This window comes from Emydura macquarii, unplaced genomic scaffold, assembly GCF_026122565.2.
Source record: "Emydura macquarii macquarii isolate MOO-44397 ecotype Brisbane River unplaced genomic scaffold, CSIRO-AGI_Emac_v2 contig_1876, whole genome shotgun sequence".
NCBI lineage: Eukaryota > Metazoa > Chordata > Testudines > Chelidae > Emydura > Emydura macquarii.
Genome location: NW_027132013.1, coordinates 17,912,622 through 17,936,591, shown reverse-complemented (window position 1 = coordinate 17,936,591; position 23,970 = coordinate 17,912,622). Strand labels below are relative to the sequence as shown.

General features: G+C 42.7%; 1 protein-coding gene across 3 annotated transcripts in view; it reads right to left on the bottom strand.

Annotated features, from left to right (window-relative positions):
- The window catches only part of SMOC1 (SPARC related modular calcium binding 1), a 184,405-nt gene that overhangs the window by 86,243 nt on the left and 74,192 nt on the right, over window positions 1-23,970 (bottom strand). For all 3 annotated transcript variants that reach the window (XM_067557820.1, XM_067557821.1, XM_067557822.1), the window contains exons 3-4: window positions 21,210-21,322; window positions 971-1,070 (exon numbers count right to left, since the gene is read on the bottom strand). In XM_067557820.1, coding sequence (XP_067413921.1) covers window positions 971-1,070; window positions 21,210-21,322 — 213 coding nt within the window. The remainder of the gene's footprint in view (window positions 1-970; window positions 1,071-21,209; window positions 21,323-23,970) is intronic.

Sequence of the window (23,970 nt, the reverse complement as noted above, 5' to 3'; positions counted from 1 at the left end):
CCAGTTTTCAATCGGAGAGGCTCGGTAGAAAGGAGGGTAGCACTAGCTCAGTGGCATGGCCAGGAATTTCTCTCCCCCATTTTCTCAGACTCCACCAATCACCTGTGTACACTCACACGCTATTCCTGCTGGACATTCACTGCTGCTCCAAGACAACCTCACCTTCAAGGGATCATCTCTCCCGAGACAAGGACAGAACCAATGGTGGTTTGAATGGCTGGGATGAAGCTCATTTTATTGTGATTCCAGGCATTGCTGCAAGCCAGTCACTTTTTTTTTCTTGGAGTATGAGACGCAGTGCTAAGCCTCTGACATCTAGCAGCCCTCTCCTGCATATTAAAGCATGGAACTGGAGCAGCAGCCATGTACACAGAGAGGGGTCAGCATGTAAGTGAACTGGAGAAGGGAGAGTAGTTCACCACATGACAGTTGTGCCCATTATGTTACAAAGCAATGACGAAGCTCTCAAGAAAGGCTTTAACATTATCTTGTCCTTCGGCACCAACTGAGTAGTAGCTGAGCATTCCTTCCTTAAAGAACTCACTAGCTCTACCATAAGTAGAGCTGTACTGTCCCCTTCTTTAAACACACTTGTAAATCCTCTGAAGTACAGTTAAGTAAAAAGATATCCCATCCATGGATTCTGGTAGGGAAGTGAAAACTTGACTACCTTAACAACTGTCTTCTGTAAGCTTTTCATTGAGTGGCTGTACTCTAGTCTACAATGGAGTTGCCACAGTCATGAGAGAGAGATTGGGAACCGAGTTCCCATGTGGGTTAAGAGGCACATAACTGATTGGGAGTGGTGGTGGGCACCACTGCAACTTTAGTTTAGCAAATTGGTGAAGTCGCCCAGAAATACTGAGCTCTTCGTAGTGCCACTAGAACAGCTCCCTCCTCCCCTTCATTCTCCTACTGCCAGCACTTTAAATCATTAAACAAATGCTTATTTAATCCCCTGCCACAGTACCTGAACATACAGGAGTTTTATTCTGCACAGAAGAGCCACTGATAGGCTTGCCATCAGGAGTGACACACCAACAGTATCCTGTGTAGGTATGGCATTGCACCTGTTCAGGAAAGGAAAGAACCATGACTGAGACACTTCATTTCTTCAAATAGCATCCACAACGCTCTCCTATCCTTGTTCTTGTGCATTCTTGCTTACCCAGCACCTTAAAAGCAAGCCACAGGTTGGGGAGCCATCCCTTCAGCAAGAGAGATCCTGAATAAAAGGCTTTTTCGGTTTTGGCTGACATTCGTTTGGACAATGGTAGTACTTCATGTTTGGTTAAAGAAAAGTTCGTTTTCTTTATTCTAACCAGTTAGCCGGTCTCCAGATCAGGGCTGGAGGCAACTGGCAGAATCTCTTCTGAAGACATTTTATGCATGGTGTGTAACATTACACCTCATCCTGTCCCTTCCTTTGGTTCATATTTATTCATGCCACCATTTTACTCACTATTCTCCATGTATATAAACCAGTGCTGGTGCTAGACATAAGCAGATTAAGCAATTTGCTTAGGGCCCCCAAGCGGCTCAAAGGGGAGGGGGCAAAACATATTCCTGTTTAGAGCTCCCAATGGGCTAGCACCACCTCTGATATAAAGTGATAGGATTGGTGTTTGTACTAACCCTCTCAATTCCCACTGCACGCTGGGTCAAAAAAGGCTTCCCCATCCCTGCCTCCACAATCCCTAGGCCCACCACCACACTGCATGGCAGGTGTTTGGGAGCACAATAGTTTTTCCAGTCACTGGACAAAGTGGTAGCACGCCTTGTTTCATTATTGCCACTTCAATAGGTGGGTTTGAACACTCCATTCACTGCACATTAGCATTCCAGCTCAGCAGACAGGAACCACCAAAATATGTTTGCATTTGTGTACTGCCATGGATTTTAAAATACTTAAAAGTTGCAGGTAAGCAGTCAAAGATACTAGGGTGAGATCCCTAACAATGTCAGTGTGGGTCTCTGGTTAGGTGGCAGCACAACTCTTACCACATTAAATTCCTTAGGGGAAGGGGACGTAGCTTGGGAACTAAACCATCCCAGATTTTCATGAAGTAGTCAGCAGATGGCGGACTTTCAAAAACTCCTTTTCACTTTATATTATAGACAAACGAAAGACCCTGCTACACAAGTGTGTGTGTTAATGCTAAGCAGTTTATGTTGCACTAAAAAGGCATCATTTGAACTCCAACCACACCCTTTCACATGGTTCGGTTTGCACAGCAGTACTTTAGTGACGGACATTTATTCACAGCACACCACTGTAAACTTAGAGAAGGCTCCTCGAACTCAATTCTGCAATGAGTTCAGACTAAGAACTGCTTTTTTATTTTTAAAACTGGGCTCTTCTGTCCATCTCTTTTTCAGGCACCCTAAGCAAAAGATCCCGAGTCCTCCCCATGTCAGACAGGGTAGCGGCACTGGCTCACTATTGCACTTCCTTCATGATGGGTCATTTCAGACCTAAGGCATTTGCAGTCCCTGTCCAGCAGCTGGACCCAATTCCCCAACGAAGCAAAGTTTGTTCATAGACTTGATGATGGGCTTTGCATATTTCACATAAAATGTGATCTAAGAGCAGGTATAAACCCAGCATTGTGTGTGTCTTGGGTTTTACTAACTTACAAGGCAATCATTTTGCCTCAAGCCAATTCCACGTCTGGTAGCCAAAAACCAACAGTAAGTACATGCGCAAGTGCAAAACACATTTCTAGTCATTGTTATTGCCATTTGCACACACTTTCAGTCCTTTGTGCTACACCATGGAACAGATTGCAAATTGCATTGATGGTGCAGCATTTGACTAATGAGCCATTTGTCACTTAGTAATGATTCTTCTGAGTCAGTCTAATTAGGGGCATGCTCAAACCAGAATAAAATGTTGAAATATAAAGTAACTATTTATTTTTCAATGTATTTTGTTTATTTTTGGTAATCATGTTTCACACACAGACATGAAAATACTAAAAAGTGTGCTGGTGTCAAGAACTCCAATGGTAAAATCTTGCCCTAGAATTAGAATTTCTGAGTTACTGAGACTAGGATTCTAATACTCTGTCTGAGGCCATTACATATAGACAAGGACATTTTCTTTAGCTCTGCAAAATATTGCATTGCAATTATTTTGGAAATGGGCACTATCCACACCAGCACTGACATGTGGTTCCTTCACTTAGAAATACCTTGCTGCCATACATCTATTCTAAGTGTTTGCTTTAATGGCAGACACTTCATTTTCATTCTTGTTTTTATAAAGTATAAAATTGTGTGCACAATGTGTTTTCTGGGAAGTTCAGTGCATCTGAACACATGCCACACCATATTGCCCAATTATTCCACATAATGCAAGTGTAGTTTAGATCACATGGTATTTCTTCAGTCAGAGTTTATAAAAACATTGAAATGGGTGTTTTTGTTTTACTACAATTCACACACAAACACTGAATATAGAATGGTATGGTATAAACTTGTTGGCATAAATTTGAGGTGACTGAATTATCCCAGGGTTTGTTATGCCCAAATGAGCTGATAAAACCCCTTCATGCCACACAATCATGCAGCTCCTGTAGGTGTCACATTCATTACAGAGGAAGGTGGTTGTTTTGGCTTTGTTTTAAAGAAAGTTTCCTAATTTCATTGAATCTACTTTTTATAACCATCCACCTGTACTGTAGAGACACTTAGTTGCCAACCTAGAAGTTAGGGCCTGATCCACAGCCCTTTGATCTCAATGGAGAGACTCCAATTGACTTGAATAGGCTTTGGCTCAGGCCCTACATGAGCTGAGGCTAATTAAGAATAGGGCCCCCATGTGTGGGCCTTGTCAACTGCCCCATCCATGAAAAGAAGAACACAAATCACATCAACTAGGGCCTGTCTCTTGTTCCTATTATTCATTCTGATTCCTATTTTCTTTCCTCACCCCTTCATTTTTGGCCTCCTTCCTCTTACCAGGGGGTCGGGATGGTTGAGGGCCCCTCAGTTTCACCCAGAGCTCTTTGTCCTGGCAGAAGTGCTGTGTGATTATGTCACAGAGCAGCATGGTCAACCCCAAACATCAGTGCTTAATTTGTAATGAAAGAGGTGCCAAGGCTCAAACAATTTTTTTACATTCATAACTGATGCAGCAAGCCAGAGGTGCCGGGGCTCATCTCGGACACAAATTTAGCACTGCTGAACATTCAAAACATAATGAGTCAGGCCCCCAAAAGTATCATGAGAATTAAAAGTTGGTGTTCAGTTCTTTGCCTTCTGATTGAGTTTTTTGGTGACCCTGAGGTCACATTTTCAAGCTTTTCTCCACAATTATGAGCCAGAAACTGTCATTTTTAAAAAAAAAAGCAAGCTAAAAGTCTCATGGAATCACAGGTCTCCAGAGCCAGGGCTTCAAATATAACCCCATATATCAGGAGACTTGTGATAACGTCAAGGGTTGGCCACACAGCAAAACTGCTTTTCCATCACTGCACCCTGGATAGCTTCCTGCTGCTGCTGCCCTGAGCTTATGTGCCATGCTCAGTGGTTCACACTAGCTGATACTGGTCTCATGCGTGCCCCTCTTTACCCCCTCAAGCAAGAGGATCAGACAACTGCCCAGGAAAAAGAACAAACATTTTAGAAACCTCACACTTAACTAACTTAGCTGTTCTATAAATTCTAACATTGGGAGGTTAAGGCTCAGTATCTCACCAGGACATTAGACTTAAGCACAGAACGTTTAGGGGTCAGAACAATGAGGATTCAGCACTCAAAGAGTGCAGTTATGAATCTGGAAGAATCTAACCCATCTCCCTTTCAGCTTATACGTCTATGTTCGCTATTTATGGGGAAGATAGGATAACAGATGGTCTAGCACCATTTCTAATGGCAGGTAATTGGAAGAGTTGCAGTTTTTGAGGTCAGCTCCCCCGCCAATCAAGCCAGGTGATGGTTAGAAATGTCTACCTAGCTCCTGCATCTCAGGGATTTTGAAAGTTCTTAGGAGCTTTCCATACAGTTGTGTGTGCTTTCCAATTGGTTTCTGAATTTTTTATGCTTATTTAAGTCTAATCCACAGCTTTGATTCACCTATAACAACGGTCCCTCATCCTGTACAATGGCTATCAGGCTACACAATACGGTCAGTTTGAAAACCATTAACATTTTATTACAACTTTGCATTAATAAAAAATTTCCCAAAAAATGGATACCTTATGCTACAGATTTGCTTCTTGTGGAAATTCAGAATCAAATTTGGGTGTTACTTTCCTATAAATGTTTAATATATCCACTTCCTTTTATTAATCACATTTTAAGTTCAGCTCCTTTTTACCCCCATCAGCCTTGCAAAACCAGCAGTTATTGGGGACAGCAATGGTCCTGTTCTAGCTCATGCATTGGCAACAAAATTGTTAATTAAGTTCCAGCCAGAATCTTCATTATTGGTGAAGACGTAGGAGTCAAAGATACAGCTAGACTTTCAGAACCCAACGTGAGTCTGTCTGGCGAACAGCTGAACATTTTCGGTTATAAAAGCTTGAGCATATAGGATATGGAATGATTGAGGGGAAAAGATGGAACTCAACAAAATCATCTTTACAGATTTTCAGAACTACGCTATGTACCATAATTAACTTTAACAAAGTGAAGTCTGGTCCTACCTGAATTAGTGATTAGGCAAGAGGAAGCAATTTTTTGTTCTTCAGGAGTAAGGGATATGCCATCTCCATTATGCCTCAATTGAAGAAAGAAAATCAGGAAGGATGCACCGAACAAAAATTGCTCTGTCACTGTTGCCCACATTAATTAAAAAAAGTACTACAGTGGCTCTCTCTAGTCCCCTACCCCTCCTGGCCCAGTACAATGTGTGAAATCGAACAGAAGCTAACACTCCAGCCACTGGCCCCATGAATAAACTCCTGCCCTTGTCAAATTCATTAGAATATGAAAACATTAAAACTATAGTCACTGGCAGGCGCCTCAGCCTCTTAATTCTTGTCAGGAGAATGAAGCCATTGTTGGAGTCTCTTCACTACCACACTGGAGTTGCCAGAATGAGATTCTGAACTATTCCAAAATCTTAAGCTGGCTGGATCATCCCTTTACAATGATTTGACAAGAGAATCAAGGGGTTGTTTTCCACAAAATAAACTGGAAATGGGGGAGAAATGGCATGTGCGAAGTAGATACTAGGGGACGGAACAGCAGTTTTGGGTTAGCTTCAACAGTCTTTTGGGGGTTAGGGAAAGCATAAGTTTGTTATAAGAAACACTACAGTGCCTGACATGGAGTTGGAACAGCTCAGAGCAGCACCGGGCTAAAGAATAAAACACAACAATGTTCTGACTACATAGTAACTGCTTTTCCATACAGGGAGGTTGATAACTGATTCATATCCAATGGCAGATTAGAAACAAAACAAACATTTCCTGGCTCCTTCAATAATAAAGAGGGGCAGGAGGAGAAAGGAAAGAAAAACATTCCTTTTACAGTCAGAACAACGTTTCCACAAGAAAAGAAAACAATTCCAGTCTTCAGAGGACATTGCAGAGGCAGAAAATGCACAATGGAGCTATGCTGTGCGTGTGGTGTACATGCCCGCATGCACACACCATGCCAGTTTTCTTCAGATGCAGCTCAGATACTGTATAACCAGCTATTAAGATGGTCTGAAAAGTGGTTTGTAGATTTCTCAGGCCAGAAAGGACTGTTTGATCTAGTCTGATCTTCTATAGAACACAGGTCTCACAACCTTACTCAGAACTTTCTGCATCAAGATCATAACTTCTGTTTGAGCTATAGCATTCCTTTTAGAAAGGCACCCAGTCTCTATTTAAAGCCTTCAAGTGATGGAAAACCACCACATCCTTAGGTGAGTGGTTCCAATTTTTAATTATTCTCACTTAAAAGAGCTGCATCTTATTTCTGGTTTGAACATTGCCTTGTTGCCGTTTCCTGTCACTGGATCTCATTATGCCTTTTTCTACTAGATTAGAGAGCTGCCTCCCATCAGGAATCCTCCCCTATGTAGGCAGCTGGAGACATATCAAAATCACCTTAGCCTTCTCCTGGATGAACCAAATAGTTTGAACTTCCTAAGTCTTTCACTAGGAGGCATATTTTTCAGACTTCAAGTCATTCTTGTAGCTTTTTTCCACATCCTTTCCAAATTTTTCCAGCGTCATTTTTGAAGCCACAACACTCCCTCGCAACAAAACCACTGCAATCTTTCCTACACGATGCATACCAGACAAACGTAAGGAACACTAAACATGTGACCAGATCTCTCATCTTTGGTTTGCTTCAGGAAACTCCTCGTGTGTGTGTGTGCGCGCGCGCGTGCGTGGGCAGGCGGGCGGGGGCAGGGAGAGATTCTACTGCTAGGGATTCTAAAGAAACCATCTTTCAAAAATGTTACAAAATTAGGGCTCAGTCCCTGTGAGGGTTGAACATTCTCTGCTCCCATGGAAGTCATTGGGAGCAGAAAATATTCTTTTAGTACTTTGCATGAGTTGATCAGTGTCTTGCATAATTGGGCTGTATGTTTTTTTTCCCCCTTGGGATGTCAAAATGAGAGAGAGAGCACCCTCTTTTTATAATACAACACCCTTCGAAGGAACAAGCAATTTGCAGAAGTCCTGTCAAGAACAGCTAGTTTGGTAAAGAATGAAGTTACTGTGTGGGACCCTGCTACAAAAGCATTACACCAAATCAGCCTTAGAGGCGGATGTTAGAGTGTGTCTTAGAGCCCGTTTAATGTGAGTAAAATTCATCCTTGACAATCAATATCAGTCTACCTAACAAGCCTCAGTCATTTGAAGAAAAGCATATGTCAAACACTGGATTTAAGAGCACATTGTACCACAGTAGGGCTTGTAGACCACTGTGCCAGCAGTTGCTTCTTGGAATGAAGCAACTCCAAGTAAAGTAATGCACAGGAAAAATGCTGCTCTTCTGGAATTGCTGTCAACCACACGTATGCCAGTTTGCAAGGGAAAGGGGTTTAACTTTGACAGTGGAATCAGGAGGGACAAAATGAGGCACATGCCATGAAAAGCCACACAAGGCCATGCACCCAAAGCAGCAAGGAGATTAACAGTGTTCACATTAGTTTGTCTAATTGTTTTTGTTTAAAACCCCTACGACCTTTTCTGAAAGCCTGCTTCAGAGAGAACTATGAAGAATGTAATTCTCCCTGAGCCCATGGCAACAAACCCAATGGCACTAAGCAGCAAAAAAGTGCCGATTACCCAGTGCAGTCTGTTATTTAGAAAGAGCAGATCACAGCAAGTTAAATACAGCATGAAAGGGAATGGCATTTATACAAAATATAGTACCACAAAAAGCCATACTGGAAACAGAAACCACTTTAAAGTGACAAAACTTTGCCCAACGTGAATTAAATTCTGTTGCCTGCAATTAAATCAAAATTAAAAACATTCTTGTGCTGTGAATAAAACTCGCATTTCAGCCTGGTTGTATCACACTGGTGTTGGCAGCTATGGGATGGGAAATAATTTCCCCACACAGAGGGGTTGACATGGAAAGAAGTAGTTGTAAGCCACTTTTGAAAGTGGAGTACCATCACCCACTCATGCCTGCAATCCCAGAATTCCTACCAACCCCATACCCAAGCTACTTGGTTACATGCATAAGCAGAGCAGGAAGTCAGTTTGACAAAAACCTCTAGAGAGTTTTGAATTTAACAAGATCTTTGCAATGCTGTGCTGGTCCTTAAGACTGAGTGTCACCTTGTTACCCCCTGCCTCCAACATGAGGCAATCTTCCTTGAGTTTGGCTGGGTCTCAGCTCCCTGACACCGCCAACCTGTTAGCTCCTCAAGTGTTCTCCTCTGGTTAGGCCAGCCCTTACTTTGCCTTGCAGGTTAACAGATGCACCCCGCCTCAAAGTCCCTTTGAAGCATTCCCCTGGAGCATCCACAGCCCCTTATCCACTGAACACGCACAGAAATAACAGGTCTGCTGTCACCAAGGGACCAGTACACACCAGTTTATATGATTCAACTCCGGACCAGTACTTTGCTTAATATCAGTGCAAACACGAATAAGATTATCAAAGAATACTAGAAACAAATGGTTACATACAAAAAAAATTACATGCTTTCTGAAGACTAAACACTACTTGTTTATTTCCGAGGTGCAGGGTGATGGGGTGTTGTCTTTGCCTCATATATGCCCAAAGCTTGTCGGCTTTGCACACAGCCATCTGTGGTTTGTTTTTCCTGCATGCGCCTTCCCTGCTGACTTCACATCTCTCCATTGACTTTGTATGTAAATGGGCATCCATTGTGTTTAGCTTACAATGCTTAACTTGCATGTTGACAGAGAGATGCTTTAACAGCTGTCTGAAGGAAAACTTCTTTTTCATCTTGTCTTGATAGAGACTAAAATATTTTCTGCGCACACACACACCCACCCACCCCCCAACACCCCTCTCTCCTTAGATTGCAAAATGTACATAGAAATACTATGATATTAATGTGTATGTACCAGTGTGACCTCAACTTTTATTTAAGACCTCACATGAAATTCTTTGGTGACCTAGAATATACAGACCAGAATCAGGACATTCTTGTAAGCCCCTTGCCATTTGACATTCAGGGATTCTTGGGTCACAGCTATGTTTCAATTCCTATGCGTAAGCAAAGCAGCAAACATTGGGTGTAGACAGAGTGCCAATTCCAACACAAAGCAGCTCACTTAATATAATCATAGCACCTAAAGCACCCAAACAAGATCAGGCCCCATTGTGCTAGGCACTGTACAAATCACATAGTAAGACTGGCTCACTACAAGAGGGAGGCTAGACTAAGAATGGGAGAAGGGGTATGACCCACATTTTACAGATGGGGAACTGATGCACAGAGGAATTAAGTCCACACAGGAAGTCTGTTATAGGTATGGGATTTAAACCCAGAGCCAAGGTCCAGTCCAGTGCCTTAACCATGAGCCGTTTCCCCTTTCACTTTTGCCTTATGTTGGTGCACTAACATGTACAACCAGATGCTGGATTCCATTGTATGTAAGTGAGCCCCTGAGGTAAAAGAATTAGAGGGATGAACTCTCTCCTCCCCCTATAGGAGAAAAGAGCCAGTCTTATTTACATAAGTTACATTGCTTACCCGCAGTTCCATGTGTGTGTTGGAATGTGTCTATGTTCTGATTGTATATATGACAATTGATTGTTACAGTAGCTGTACAAGTCATGAAAGGACAGAGGAACTGTGCAAAGTCTACCCAGGAGTAACTGATCATCCTGACTTTACAGGTGACTCTGGTTTGGGATTCAAGCTCAAAGAGTGTACAGGGCTCTGTCCTAGAGACCAGGAGCTCTGTCTCAGGGAGCAGGAACTCTGTCAGAGGGTCCTGTTTTGCTGGAGGTTCTGAACCTCGTGTGGAGCAATTCTCTGGTACTGAACCAGACTGAACTCACAGCAGGAGTGCAGTGCTGACTGCAGTAAAGACCATCCTGGCTTGTGGTGGCGACAGAGCTGACTTAACAGAACCAGACCAAGTAGCTGCACTACAGTCTATACCCTGGTAGCATGGATTTCTCTTGATCACAGCAGAGACAGAGAAGAGGCACTACCTGAGGACCTCCTGAATATCACAGAGTCAAACTGGACCCATGAGAGAAAAGTGATACATGGAAGTTCATGTTGTTCAAAGCAACTCAGCTTTCTGCAATTGTGTGTTATACCTTCCTTTGTGATTAGAAACAGGTGAACCAGTTAGGACTAAAAGCTAGGATGACTTTTGTCTGAAACTCAAAAGTTAATCCATTTCCTACTTTCTTGACCATTATATTACAGTTTTCAGTACCTCAGCATTCTGGGTTCCAAATGGGACCAGGGCCATAAGTACTGAAATATTATGAGAGACTTTCTGTGGTATTTCTGGGCTGACTGGATACACCTAACTTTCAGACTGCTCTAAAATATGCATCCAAAAATCTGGATCGCTTATGGCTGAACCTCTGAATGTTGAGATGGGTTCCTTCACCAATGCTTGTAATGCACTAGGCTCTGGAGAGGAAACCAATAGACATCAGCTGAAAGATGAGCCCAGATCATCACAGAAAGGTTCTCTCATGCTCTTTGTGGCAAGAGTGATGAATGCAAGTTCATCTGAGCATGCTCAGTCCTTCTTGTAACTGTGCTCCACGAATCAATAAAAGAAATACCTCTTTTGGTTGCAATTGCCTCCTTCCAAGCAAACACACTTTACTCATGTCTGAAATAAGGATTGCCCAGTGGTTAGGGCACTAGTCTGGAACCCTGGAGACCAAGTTCACTTCCCTGCTCTACTATAGACTTCCTGTGTGACTTTCTGCAAGTAACAGACTCTCTGATGCAGCTCCCCATCTGTTAAATGGGGATCAAAGCACTTCCCTACCTTACAGGGGTGTTGTGAGGATAAATATATTAAAAGTCTAAGGTGGCCAGATACTACAGTGATGGGGGTAACAGAAGTACCTAAAGATAGATGGTGCCAGAAGGTAAGGAATTTAGGACCGGATCCCTAGGTGGTATAAATTGGTGTAGGTCAACTGACTTCCAGCCATACCCATTTACACAAGCTGAGGATATGGTCCTTAATGTTTACAGTGGAAAGCATTCTCCATGTGAAGAATTCTCTACCTGGTTTTTGAATTTATGGCCTCACCTTGCCTCCCTCCCACTTCCCATAATGGCTATTTCCAGCTTCAAGCAAGTTGTTAGTATTTATAGAAGTAGGAGAACATGGCAACGGCTTAAGCAGGGTATAGAGCTGCTGTATCCTGTGTGTCATCTTCCTTCACATAGCTCTGAAAAGGCATATCAATCCAGGCCTGCAGCACCTGCTATTATTTCAGTCCTGGATTCCTCCTGCAGCTCCCAATACTCCATTACATCACTGTGACCCAAGGACTTCTTGATGCCAACTGGCAGAGGGCACACAGTGGTACCGAAGAGTTAGAGATTCCCTAGGTCTGGGCATCTACCTACTAGTCTTCCAAAGCATGTCAGGTAAGTCTCTAATGAAAGCCTACATCACACTGAACATCAAAATCCCTGAGAGAGGTCTGTATGGAAAATGTGTGAAGAGAAGTTATGTATATATACTAAAAATTGTTATCTAAGTCTGAGTTAAGGCAAGTCACGAAAAGATGATCCACATGCCCCTGGCAGGCATGGGAGAAGAGAGACACTTATCTCACTCTGGTGGGTCATATGCAAATTGAATATTGTATGGGTTACAATGGACACCCATTTACAGTCTGAGCAAAATGCTAATCAGAAGATTGCAGGGACAGGATAACAGCAGGGATTATCCTGTTTTGGGTAAGACAATGAACTTTTAAAATAAATCTGAGGTGCAGATGTACTCCCAGGTATTCCTTCAATCTGTGAAAACAAGCTGCTAGGGGGCTTATTTTAGTAAGAGGGATCTAAGCCAAAATTGGTTGAAAATGCCTGGGAAAGGACTTGGGTTAAGCTGACTTGTAGGAGGCACGAATGCCTGGTGGTGTAAGTTTAGGCTCTGGAAAGCCTGATGTGATTTTGTTTTATATGTAATCATTTCTTTCCACTAGTCTTACTCTCTCACTTGAATCTGTGTTCTTGGATGATAAACTTATTCTTGTTTTTATGGTCTATACCTATATTTATCTCCAGCTCCAAGTGCTGTATGTGAAGTAGACTAGTGATCCCAAGTTGAATCTTGCAAGCTGGGATGTACTATTCCTTTGGGAATCATGAGTCACAGTTCTGTGAGTGTTCAGTGGAGCAGGGCAAATTCAGAGGACTCAGGTTTTGGTGCATACCTATCTCCACCCTGTTCAGAGAGAGGCCTGGAAGGCAGTGCTTGTGTTGCCAGAGGTTGGTGGTTTCAGGGAGCTGGTCCAAATCAGGCTCCCTCACATTAAGGACACGTGGTGACAAGGTGCCTTGCCCCCCTGGGATGTGTCACAATCACCTCACTTCTATTCCAGCCCTGCTCCTTTTCCCTGCATTTTTTTCAGTCCTTCAATTCTGAATCGCAGCTTCACCCACCTCAGCTTGTTCTTGATTCTAGTCCCTTCCTGTAAAGAATCTGCCAATCACAATGAATCATTCCATGGGACTTGTCTCACGAACAAAAATCAACAAGTCAATAAATCATCAAGAAACTTATTTAGATTGGCACACAAGTTAACTGACGCTATCTGAACCCAGCTCTGAAGGTTAAAGTGTCAAGGATGCTAGATGGGTTAGACAAGGAGCTCTGTAAGGGGGCAACAATGAGATAATAGAACTGAGCATATTATCATTCAGGCATTTCCCCTGCCCTTCTTACTTCACCCATTATCTCCATCCTCAAACTGCCTGCACATCATCCATGGATTAAATAGCAAGAGCTATTGTTCTGCATTCCTCATTCTGCTTCAATAGCTTTTTAGGAAAAAAAGTCTCTCATATGAACTATGGTTTATGATGGGAAAATCCAGCTTCCTGAGCCACTTTTTGGTGCTTTTGCAACATATTCCCCTCTCACGCATCTGAGTATCAGTTCTCTCCATGTTCACATCAACATCAAACCACTGTTTTCAACTGGAGAGGCCTTAATTAAAGGGCTCTAGCCTCTCTACCTTCCGGATAGCCACCAATGACCACAACTGCATTTTATGGTGGATATACCACCACCGCCCCGTGTATTTGCCAGCAGGATACCCACCTGCAGTGCCCAATTCTCCAAGGTGCAAAGTACCCTCAACTACCATTCAAGCCAGAGGAACCATTTTCTTCTTCACCCCTTCTGCTAATCTGAACTCCTCTAGCACAGAGGGCTAGATAGGCGAGTGCTCCCAAACCAAGATATTTCCCTCTGCTGCAGCAGCCTGTAGTGCTTCTCCCAAATAACTGAGGTCCTGCTCCCAGAGTCCAATTCCGGTCTCACTTTAAAAAGAGTTTGCAGCTGTGTTGCAAACTCCTATTTACAATAAGCCTCCACTGTATCCCTCATCCTCCTACTGATCTTAGAGACTTCCTTAAAAGAATTAAGCCCTCAAGCCCCCAAATATAGCTTTTTTTAAAAAAGGCTTGTAAAACTAATATGGCTAGAAATAAATTATCATGGACTTTAGTTAAATGAAAAAATTGGGTATTGAATTCAGACCTCCCTATGCAATGTTGGAAACCCAAACATAACAGCCTTGCATTACTGCAGGAGATGCAGAAAGTGATCCTGTAAAAATGAATAAGTAAAAGTGGCTAATCTAGTTTCATTGTCCAAGACAAGTGAAATGCAAAAAGCAAGCAAACAGTATAGAAAGAACAATGCATGCTTTTTAGATACCTTTGGCTAGAATATTTGTATTATTGGGTACCCAGTTTAAAAGCCCACCTAAGAATTTCAAATGTTAGTTTTTTTTTTTTTTTTTTTTTTTTAAAAAAACTAAGGGTATTTGTTTAACCATGATAAATATGCTAAAGTAGCCTAGTAAAATTTGCATTAGAAAAACTGTCTTACCAAATTCTAATGAAATGCCTTTTGGGGGGACTTTTTCAAGTGTCATCCCCTATTTCTGCAATCAGAAATTCAGTGATCCCAATTATTAGAGAAACAGTAAAGCACTTTCCAGGTAAGGCAACATACTGGTTTTGTTTGTTTGTTTGTTTTTAAAAACAGACCTGCTGTATAGGGGTGGGATTAGTCACCATTACCGTAAAAATTAAATTAAAAGGAGAAAACTTTCCTCTTCTCCTAGTGGTCATTTGAATGGTACTGAATCCTTCAGAGGCAAAGAAGGTTGGGGGGGGGGGGGGGCCTTTATAATTAAAATCCACTGGGGAACACAACCTTCCTATTGAACTTCATGGTGTGCATGCACCAGTTCACATGCACAGATTTGGTGTTAGGCTTGGAATAAACTCTTAAGCAGTTCCATTTAGTCTAGGGCCAGAGCAAAAACAATTCTGCTTCTTCTCCCTTCAACACACAAGACCCCAGACATGATAGCCTCCCACCCTAAGTGGAAGTGTGGAGATTGAACACCAGAAGGAGGAGAGCTTTGGGAGTGTAATGGCCTACTCCTCAGGATGACAAGCTGCCCCACTCTGAAATGCTGAAAAACAGTTTGTTGCTGATTTTTAGTGAAAAGTGAAATTCATTTGTATGCTATGTTATAGGAGAGGTGTTTGTAGTGGAAACTGCTTTCCCAGCAAGTGACATGGCTCCAAGAGGTGCAAAACAGAATATTTGTGCAAACAAAAGCAAAATAGAGCCAGCTATTTGCATCTAAGCAAACATAACTGAATATTGTGTAACATCCCAAATTCAATAGAGTTCCAAGGTTTGTGACTAGTCCAAGTTTAAAAAAAAAAAAAAAAAAAAGCACCTCTGGTTGCCACGTGGAACGCAGTGCCTCATAGCTTAAGTGGTCATAATAATTTCAGTTAATGTCTGTTACACATTTTGATTATGGTTAAAAAAAGTGGGGTCTGATCCCTTTGCAAGTGATTAAGATTAATCCATCTGTATCGTATTTGGTGAGAGACATGCAACACTATCGCATGGAGCCTCTTTTCAGGACACAAGGATTGCAAGCAACTTCATGTTCATGTTTTTTAAACTAAGGACGGAGGAAAGCTGATAGGTGCGGAGGAGCACACATTTTGGACATAGACATCCGAGAGGGGGGGGATCTATTAATGGGGATTCTGTATATTCTAGGAAAGGATAGAAGCTGATAAAGTACGGGCAGGAATTAAAGAGAAACAGTCAAATGAAAAAGTCCCATTCAATTACATCACACCAAGGCAGACAAATAAAAAATGACAAATTTTATAAGTGCTTGCATTCAAATGCTAGAAGTCTAAATACTAAGAGAGGTGAACTTGAGTGCCTGTTATTAACAGAGGATATTGATAAAATAGGTATCACAGAAACTTGGTGGAACGATGATAATCAATGAGAAATGGTAATACCAAGGTACAAAATACACAGGAATGGAAGAGTAGGTTGTGCTGGTGGGGGAGTGACACTATAGGAGAAAGTGTATAGTCAAATATAGTAAATGACAAACTGGACCATAAAATCTCTATGGATAGAACTTCAATGCTTGAATAGTAACAATATAGCAGTAGGAATGTGCTGCTGACCACCTGATCAGGATGGTGATTGTGAAATGCTCTGGGAGATTAAAGAGGCTATATGAATAGAGCAATAATAATGGGAGATTTCAACTATCCCCATATTGACTGGGTACGTCACCTCAGGACAGGATGCTGAGACAGTTTCTAGAAACTATTAATGACCGTCTCTTAGAGCAGTTAGTCCTGGACCCCTTAAGGGGAGATCATTCCTGATTTAGTCCGAAGTGGAGCACAGGATCTAGTGCAAGGAGATGAATATAGCTGAACTGCTCAGTAATAGCAACAATATGGTAATTAAATGCAACATCCATTTAGAGGGAAAATACTAAAGAAGCCCACCACAGTAGCACTTAACTTCAAAAAGGGGAACTACACAAAAGTGAGGAAGCCAGTTAAGCAGAAATTAAGAGGAACACTCACAAGAGAAAAATACCTGCAAGCAACATGAAAATTGTTTTTAAAAAAGCAAAAGTAAAAGTAACAGGCAAAAAGGCATCCTTTAAAAATAGGAAGTCATATCCTAAGGAAAATAGAAAGCAGCATACATTTTGGCAGGTCAAGTGTAAAAGATAATTAGGCAGGCCAAAAGAGATTTTGAAGAGCAACTAGCAAAAGACAAAACAATTTTTTGCTCTTACTTTAAGTACAACAGAGGAAGGAATTCTGCCAGACAAATCAGTGGGGCCACTGTATAATTGAGGTGGTAAAGGAACATTCAAGGAAGATAAGGCCATTATTGAGAAGCTAAATGAATTCATTGCATCAATCTTCACTGCAGAGGATGTGAGGGAGATTCCCACACCTGAGCCATTCTTGTTAGGTGAGAAATCTGAGGAACTATCCTAGTTTGAGGTGTCAATAGAGGCGGCTTTGGAACAAATTGATTAGTCAGACAGGAATAAGTCCTTAGGCCCAGATAGTATTCACCCAAGAGTTCAGAAAGAACTCAAATGCAAAAATTGCAGAACTATTAAGTGTTGTATATAAATTAGTTAAATCAGATTCTATACCAAATGATGGGAGGATAGCTACTATGATGCCAATTTTTTTAAATGGCTCCATAGGTGATCCTGGCAATTACAGGCTGGTAAGCCAAACTTCAGTACCAGGCAAATTGGTTCAAACTATAGTAAAGAGCAGAATTACACCCCCCCCCCCCCACCCCACACATACACACAAATAAATGCAATTTGCTTGGGAAGAATCAACATGACTTTTGTAAATGGAAATCATGTCTCACCAATCTACTATAATTTTTGAGGGGGTCAACAAGCATGTGGACAAAGGTGATCCAGTAGATATAGTGTACTTACACTTTCAGAAAGCCTTTCACAAGAACCCTCACCAAATACTCTTAAGCAGTGACGGAATAAGAGAGAAGGTACTCTCATGGATCAATAACTAGTTAAGAAGACAAGAAACGAAGGATAGGAATAAATGGTCTATTTTCAGAATGGAGAGAGGTAAATAGCAGTGTCCCCCAGGGATTTGAACAAGGACCACTGCTGTCCAACATAATCAAAAGTTATCTGGAAAAAGGGGCAAACAGTGAGGATATAATTTGCAGATGATACAAAGTTACTCAAGATAGTTAAGTCCAAAGCAGATTGCAAAGAATTACAAAGGGGTCTCACAAAACTGGGGCAACAAATGATATCTATCAACACTGAATTTCATCTGTCAAAGTAATACACAGTGGAAAACGATCCCAACTATATATATAAAATGGAGTCTCAGTTAACTAACCACTCAAGAAAGATCTTGGAGTCATTATGGATAGTTCTCTGAAAACATCTGGCCAACGTGCAGCAACAGTCAAAAGAGCTAGCAATGTTAGGAACCCTTAGGAAAGGGATAGATAAGAAGATAGAAAATATCATGCCAGTATATAAATCTATGGTAAATCCAAACCTTGAATACTGTATGCAGTTCTGGTCACCCTAATCTCAAAAAAAAGATATTAGAAATGAAAAAGGTACAAAGGGCAACAAAAATGATTAAGGGACTGGAACAGCTTCCATAGGAGGAGAGATTAAGACAACTGGGACTGTTCATCTTGGAAAAGAGTCTACTAGGGTGGGAGGGTGGGGGGTGTCTATAAAAATCATGACTGGTGTGGAGAAAGTGTTATTTACCCCTTCACATAACACAACACAAGAGCCAGGAGTCACCCAATGAAATTAATAAGCAACAGGTTTAAAACAAAAACAAGTACTTCTTGATATAACGCACAGTCAACCTGAGGAACTCATTTCATTGCCAGGGGACGTTGTGATGGGCAAAGTAAACTGGGTTAAAAAAAGAATTAGATAAATGCATGAAGGATAGGCCCATCAATGGCTATTAGTGAAGATGATCAGAGATGCAACCCCATGCTCTGGGAGTCCTAAGCCTCCAACTACCAGAAGTTGGGAGTGGACCAAAGAGGATCACTCAATTGCCCTGTTCTGTTCTTTCCCTCTGATGCATCTAGCATTGGCCACTGTCGGTAGACAGGTTACTGGACTAGCCCAACCATTGGTCTACCCCAGTATGGCCATTCTTATGTTTAGGACCAAGTACTGTACAAAGAATGTTGAAGCAGGTCACCCAAGAACTCTCCAGCTACCATCACCCATGTACTTAACAAAACTCAGTTTGAGAACAAAGGACTGTCCATCAACAGGTCTCTTATTCCAGCAGTTAGGGCAGAAATTCCATCCTCTCCTCCGATATTTTAATCTCTAGATGTTGAAGGACAACGGATAGGGGATACATGTGGCAATTCAGCTCCAGAAAGAAGAGGGGAGTGAAAGAACCAAAAGATTTCACCACAAAACATTTCATTAATCCACTCTGCCATGTTTTGTAAATAGTCCACACCAACATAATCCATATATCTCTGCACAAGACCAAATCTTAATGATTGTATGAGAAAGTGATGAGATGGGAAAAAAACACCCACCATTTCACTCCCCATTTCCCACCTTTCCTAGAAGCAAGGCACATTGTACACAAATGGGATGTTGCATCAGCAAACTGTTTAGGAAAAGAGGATGAGGGGAAAAAAAAGAAACGAACATTCCTGCCAGGAACTTGACAGGATGAATAAGATTGCTCCCACTTTACCATAGAAAAATGCAACTGACAGAGGCAGGTGAGGGTGGGGGAAAATAAATTAGGAAAAAAACTAACTTTGTATCTTTAAGGATCTCATTTGGCTGGGGAGATGGGGGGGTGGAATGAAGATTGCAAGGGGACTCCTTTCTCTCCTCTTCCCCAAGGCACCCCAGACTGTTTGAACTGGTCCAAAAAAAAAAAAAAAAAAAAAAAAAAAAAAAAACCCTCTTCATCTCATCATTTTTAAGCCTATATTAAATAGTATTTAGACTTTTGATGTATAAAAGCATTTTATACGTAGTAATTAATTACTCCTCAAATCCCTACGTAGCAGGGAAATTCTATCCTAATTTTACCCAAGGGGAAACTAATTGTGAGGAGTTCCTCTGCCACAGCCCCTCTGCTTTGGTTCCGCTCTGGCCAACAAAGGACTTGAAGACCCTTTGATTTGCAGTCACCAGTGCTTTTATTTACAAAGAGTACATGAATTCCCACCGGATTACAGTGCCTTGCTTCAGCCAGCAGTCTCGGAGGCTGTTCAGGAAGATGGGTAAAGCCTCCACATACTCTTCCTGCCCCCCTCTTCCCTTCTGGGCCAGCATATAACCCCTACTGGGTCAGAGGGGCAGCTGCTGCCCACTGCCTGATCAAGCCTGGGCAAGACTGATAGCTGCCTCCCCTCAGGTAATCAGGCCACCACCCAGCTAACCAGCTCTGCTGCCCCTCAGTTATAGAGGCTAGACTGACAGGGGGCTGGCCAGGGGTTCACCCCCCCCTCCCCTCCCCAGCACCTTGCTACACTAATGCAGAGAGGTTGTGCAATTTGGGCAAGGTCACAAAGGCAGGATTAGCACTACCAATTCCTATGTCAAGTCCAAGAGATTATTCACCCATCCCATTTACCCAGCTCAAGAGAAAACGGCACATGGCTCCCTTTTATCTCCCTAGCCACTAGTATGCAGCACAGTTCCTTTCAGTGGCCATTGCAAGAGCCACTCCAGGCACTGGTATACAAGAGTACCGGGAAAAAAATTTAGTCTTGATGCTCTTTTAATCTCCCCAAACCACTCTTCCTCTGAAAATCCACGCCATGGCAGCCTTCCCTCTTGGTCAGGAAAACTGTTTGGCACTGGAGGGGAAGCTAATAGCACCACTCCCAACTCAACCATTTGGGAAGGTCACGCTTTGAAACAGAGTTTGGTATCAATGCATTCACATTTCACAGAGAGCTGAAGATTGTCGAGTTTTTAGCAGCAAGAAGCAGGTGCTTTCCCAAACCAGCTTCTCCTTAAATTAAAGGCATTTGCCTATCAGACAATCTGCAGTTCCAGCACATCAGTAAGGTCTAGCAAGTGGAGATCACCCCATTTGGATGCTTGAGGGACCACTACTGCATGGGCCTTTTCCCTCATCACATACAGGAAGACAACACTGGAAATCCCCACTATCATTTGCTCCCACATGATGTAGGATTTTAAAGCACTAAGCAGGGCTAGCCCTTAGAAGTGGGTTTTTTCAAGTGAATATTGGGCCAACAAAAGATGCTGCACTGACCACTCTGGAGACCAGCCCTCTTTCACCTGAACAGATGCCGTCTGAGCAGAAGCAGAGGAAGTGTGTCAGTGAGCCTCAGCCCAGACCTGGAGGAATGACCATGGAGCTAAGTCTCATAGCACATTAAGTCCTTAGTCTGTAATGAGACTTAACAAGGGAGCTAATTCATGCAAATCATGATGAAGGCGCATACTGATGTATATGCTTGTCCTTTAGGTAGAGGAGTGACCAACACCAACACCATGTTTGGCAGAGGCCAGACAGCTATCAGCTGTCAAGGACTTTTGATCGCCAAGTCAGGGGGGTGATAGCCCACTCACTACTGTATATTTTTTACCACCTTGTCATCATTCCCCTTGGTCACATATTAGTAGATAATTCCTTACAGCCAGAGGAAACAGCAATAGCCATAGGCTGACTGAAGGCTTACTTGTGTGAATGATCCATCCTCATTGCATTCTGGAATGAAGACCGCTTCCTGGGGCTTCTTTGCCTGCTCCAGCGCTTGAGTCCTCTCTAATCGACACTTACTTTGGCCAGCATCTGCAAAGGGAACCAAAAATCCACTCTGATTTTAAAACTGGCTTCCCAGAGATAGCTAAAGGCTACATTCAGCTGTGCAAAGATGCAATGCGATGCCATGCAGTAAGACTTCTCCCCCGTCCCTCCCCCCCCCCCCCCCACACTATCTTTATCTGTACATTAGAACGACAACCATTAGGCAATTGTAACATCCCCTGGAAGGAGGATGCAGGAGCTCAAAATGACAACCACTGCCCACTTTTGTAAGGAGTGGCAAATTTTATGGGCAACAACATTTAGCTACATTCACCCCAGGTAACCCTGGCTTCTAACAACAAATGCTAGAGTCAAGGTCTGAAGTGGTGGAAGCTACACCAGAGGTGGCGGTTGCATTAGTGCAAGACACTCATAACCCCCCACCCCCGGATGGCCTAGAGCCAGCCTGCACAGGTCCCATATCCAGCAATGCTGGCAGCAGAAGGGGTAGAATCACAGCTGCAATGGAGTGTCCCAAATGAGCACACCCTCAGGGAGTCTCTGCTAACACGACACAAACAGCACTAGTTGCCAGATGAAGTTTCCCTCCTTCAGAAGAGTCCTCCAGGCAAGAATGTGCTATCACCAGCTCTTTCCTAAAGGGCAACTCCTGCATTGATTACAACCTGGTTTGAGGATGGGATGCAACGTATCCCTCCTGCATCAGAAATAAGTCAGTCACACTGTTGCTAAAGGAAAGTGTCACAGAGTGAGCTGGGCCTCTAAGGGGTTAAGGCCTCAACTCTGGCCTGTGCTTGAATCAGGTGATGGCAGCATCTGGAAGCTCAACCCCTGGCAGGCCCAGCTTATCCTGTGACAAAGGGTAAACAAATATTATACCTGATAAGCCTTAAACCCATCACCTGCAGGGTCACAAAGAAAACTTTCCTCTGCCCTGCAAAGACACAGGATTGGTTAGCGTTTACATTTATTTCAAAAACCACGCACAGTGCTGCTGGTAGAGTTTGGAAGAGGACTGAAAACTGCAACTTCTTACTCAACAACGTATCTGCTCTGTGGAGCCAGATTCTGCCACCCTTACGTATATGGAGTAGCAGCTCTTTCACCATGGAGCCCCATTTCTAGGATGCTTCTCAGGGAAAGGATGGCAGAATTGGACCCTCTGATTGACGTTTGTATTACTGTAGCACTGCAAAGCCAGTGATCAGGATTGAGACTCCACTGTACTGTATACATGTATAGAAGAGATCTCCACAGCAACAAGTTTACAATCCAAATCTCAGACCCGACCGACAAATGGGTATTTGCACGCACATGTGAGTGGAACCGTATGGGTGGGGTAACAGTTACGCAAAAACTGTGTTTGCAAACATAGCCAATCTATGTAATGCTATTAAAATACACAACCTCTTGCAAACGTGAGATCGCCATGCCAGTATCCATAGTCTTGGCTGGACACCTCTCTAGCCATTCATCTATTGGCAGCATTCTGAAGGCACCACAGTGGAACTGGATCTTGGAGGGATTTGAAGTAGGAGGAGGTAGGGGCTTTTGGAGATTCATTTGAGGGTAGAGTTCCATGCCGGAGGAGTGGCATGGAAGAAAATCCTATGGTCCTTGAGGCAGAAGCAGACAAGCCTGCGATGATGCTGACAATGCAGTAAGACCGGATAGATAGACCAACGCTAATTTCTGAAGTGCCTTAGAGATCTTGTATCTGAATCACACTTGCTTGTTTCACTGAAAATCTCACATGCACACACTCCCTATTGGTTCTGAAGATCCAATATAGCCAAGGGATCATGATTGGGATTCTGCTCTGCCTTGCACATCAGTTAAGCTTCAATTGTCAATTTACTGGTGCTGAATTAAGAGGCAGAAAGAGCCCAGCTGGATTCTCAGATGCTGGGCTGAATTTCCAGCATTGGCAGCCAGGAAGTATTTTAACATGTGAAAAGAGCATACTAGATCTGGAAGATGCAGGGAAAAACAAGATGTCCCTATTATAAAAAGTCAGCTTTGATGAAGATCTGGACCAATGTTTCCAAACCAACCCATTCTTATGAAGGTGCTTGAATAGGAGAATGAAGGTCCTCTGGGGTTTGCAAACGGCAGCCCTGGAATTTGATTTTTAATAGATTCTATGCAAATACAATCTCTCCTCCCAAAGCATTTTGCAAATTAACTATTCAAACTGAAGTACAGCCACCTCTGGGATGAAAAGATGCAGTTTTAGCAGCAACACGACCCAGAGAAATATTATCTAGCTGATCGAGCACTGGATTTGGAGTCAGGAGTTCTATTCCCAGCTCTGCCACTGACGTGCTGCGTGACCTTGAGCAAATCATTTCACCTCCCTGTGTATCCATGTGCCTTCTCTCCCATTGTACAGTGCTTAGCACAATGAAGCCCAGATCTCAGTTTGGTCCTCTCTGTGCTATCGTTATACACACGATGACTGAATTACCCAGCACCTTTGCAAAGAAAGTGAAAAACCCTCTTTCTGAATGAAAATGCAAAGAGCATTTCTAGGAAGACGGTATGCAGCTCTCCTGCTTAGATTCCAGCAGAGTGCATCAGTGTTAACATCCCTCTTCTTGTGAAAAAGGCCATTAATAAGGAGCTTGGTATTACTTATCTGAAAGAGGATCCCTGTAGCAAAGTATATTCTA